Below are 2,214 nucleotides of genomic sequence, written 5' to 3' on the forward strand. Positions count from 1 at the left end.
CCCAGCACCACATGCCAGCCAGCCCCGCCCCCTGGTGGGCTGAGCTGCCCCCCCACATAAATAAATAAATAAAATGAACAGATGTAGAAGTACAGCTAATTAATAGTTTATTATTATTTCTATTCCACTGACAGGAAAATGAAACTTAGTCTATATAATAGGATCAAATAGAATAAACATTGCAAATTTTATCAAAAACTGCAGTGGTCTGCTATGATGAAGCTGTTTATTTTATGACAGCCTAGCTTCGCTTCTTTCCTTTTAACACTATTCTTTGTAATCAGACAAATCTGTATGGTAACAGTGACTGACACGGAGTAGGTTGCCCAGAAAATAGCTAAACATTGCTTCAGTACTTGAGGAACAGCTCTTTTTTAAAATTTTCTAGCACATCAGTGATAGTTATCTTCCTGCTCAGTGCCACAGGTCTTTGTTCTGTGGTGGAAATCTGTTTCTAAACCTCTACTGGGCAGGCCTGAAGGAACCCCATTGGGTACTCACCCTGACATTGTGAGGATGCAGGCCTCCTGGGTGCTGAGACATGTACTGGGCCAGGTCTGTGTGCTAAACAATACAGCAGGAAGAGAAAAGAAGATGGTGAATTCAGGAGGCTGGGGACAGTGTCCTAAAGCAGACCGAGGGCTGACCTCCCAGAGGCAGTTAGGCTTGTAGATTAAGGAATAAAAAGATCATAACGAGGTACGCCCCATGGGGAAGGGGAAGCACATTTTCTCTTCCTCATTGGCTGCTCCGAGAAGGGAGCCTGTTTCTTGGCTCCCTTTGTGTGACTGGTATTGACTCAACACAGAAACTTTTCCCAGTCCAAATGTTCTTGGAGGCAAGTCAAGTATACGAACCTGATGGTTTCTTTCTGCTCAGTTCAGTCTTTTGCTCTTTAAAAAATACAAGGTGTAGGGCCAGGGAGATGGCTCAGTGGAATAAGCGCTTCCCTGGTAAGCGCAAGGGCCTGAGTTCAATCCCTGGTTCCACCAAAAAAATAAATAAATAAATAAAAAATACAAAGTGATCTATTCTTTGCATATAGTTTTTAAGTATTTTATACATATCCTTATCAGTGGCAAAGTGTTGTATTCTGCTTAAATAGTGATTAAAAGTAGATTTGGGAAAATGATTTTTTAATGTAGGAGGTGATGGGAGAAAAGAAACAGCAAAAATAGTAAAAACAAAACAAAAAAAAATAGTAAAAACAGACTAAAGGTGACTACAACAATAAAACACTACTAATCATCACAAAGATTGCCATACTTTCCACATCATAATGAAAGTTTTATCACGTCATAAAATATTAACAGATTCATTAGCCAAACACTAAGCTTACTCTTTCCTCCTGTGTTATAAAATGCTGGAGAACTCACCATGTATTCGAACACGAATGTCAATGTCTCTTTGGTGTGAACTATGTCATGTAGGAGCACGATATTGGCATGCTTTAAGCCCTTCAGGAGAGAAGCTAGAAAGATTAAACAAAATGTTAAATCAATTACAGATAATAAAAGTGCTGCTTTCAAATTGTCAAACAGCACCTGTATTTATTTTTTAAGCATTTCAAATCAAGCACTCCAGTTTTTTGCTCTTGAAAATAGATCTCTCCTCAAAGAATATTAAAATGAAAAAAGACCTTCATTATTTTAAAAATGGTAAACCACTGTGTTTATTCAATTTGCTTCTACAAGCTAGAGTGGTTACAAAAACAAAGTTTCCATTTGCTTAATCAATTTCATCAGAGCACTCCCAGCACTTTGTGAATGCCCTCCTCAGGGAATCCCAGCGTCTCCACTCCAGAGAGGGCATGGAGAGACAAAGGCCACTGAGGAGCAGGAAATAGAGTGGCTTCCACAGCAACACTTTGCAACACATGACCAGTCTTCAAAATGCAAAGTCGCACTGGAGGTTGACAGAGCTGTGGATATAACAGATGTAATGACATAAGGGTGGGAGACAGGAATAAGAGCAGCTCCCTACCCACAGTACTTGGCTCAGAGACAGGTAAATTGAAGAACTGTTGACATGTAATGAACAGTGAGGAGGCATTCTTAAAGGGAAAGTTGCAAGCCCCTGTAGAAAGGAGAAAATGCAAGCTTTGAAAGAGTAGGCCAAACATAGGCGCAGAGAAGTGGAAGTGCTAACAACTGACTCTTCTTAGTTTGAGGGGAAGGGTGCTGGGGTCAAACCCAGAGCTTCCTGCAAGCTAGA

General features: G+C 40.4%; 1 protein-coding gene across 1 annotated transcript in view; it reads right to left on the reverse strand.

Moving 5' to 3' along the window:
- Positions 1 to 2,214, reverse strand: part of Cdk15 (cyclin dependent kinase 15) — a 108,180-nt gene that overhangs the window by 88,225 nt on the left and 17,741 nt on the right. The window contains exons 5-6 of the mRNA XM_004626664.2: positions 1,377 to 1,471; positions 502 to 564 (exon numbers count right to left, since the gene is read on the reverse strand). Coding sequence (XP_004626721.1) covers positions 502 to 564; positions 1,377 to 1,471 — 158 coding nt within the window. The remainder of the gene's footprint in view (positions 1 to 501; positions 565 to 1,376; positions 1,472 to 2,214) is intronic.

Source organism: Octodon degus, unplaced genomic scaffold, assembly GCF_000260255.1.
Source record: "Octodon degus isolate 3935 unplaced genomic scaffold, OctDeg1.0 scaffold00016, whole genome shotgun sequence".
Taxonomy (NCBI): domain Eukaryota; kingdom Metazoa; phylum Chordata; class Mammalia; order Rodentia; family Octodontidae; genus Octodon; species Octodon degus.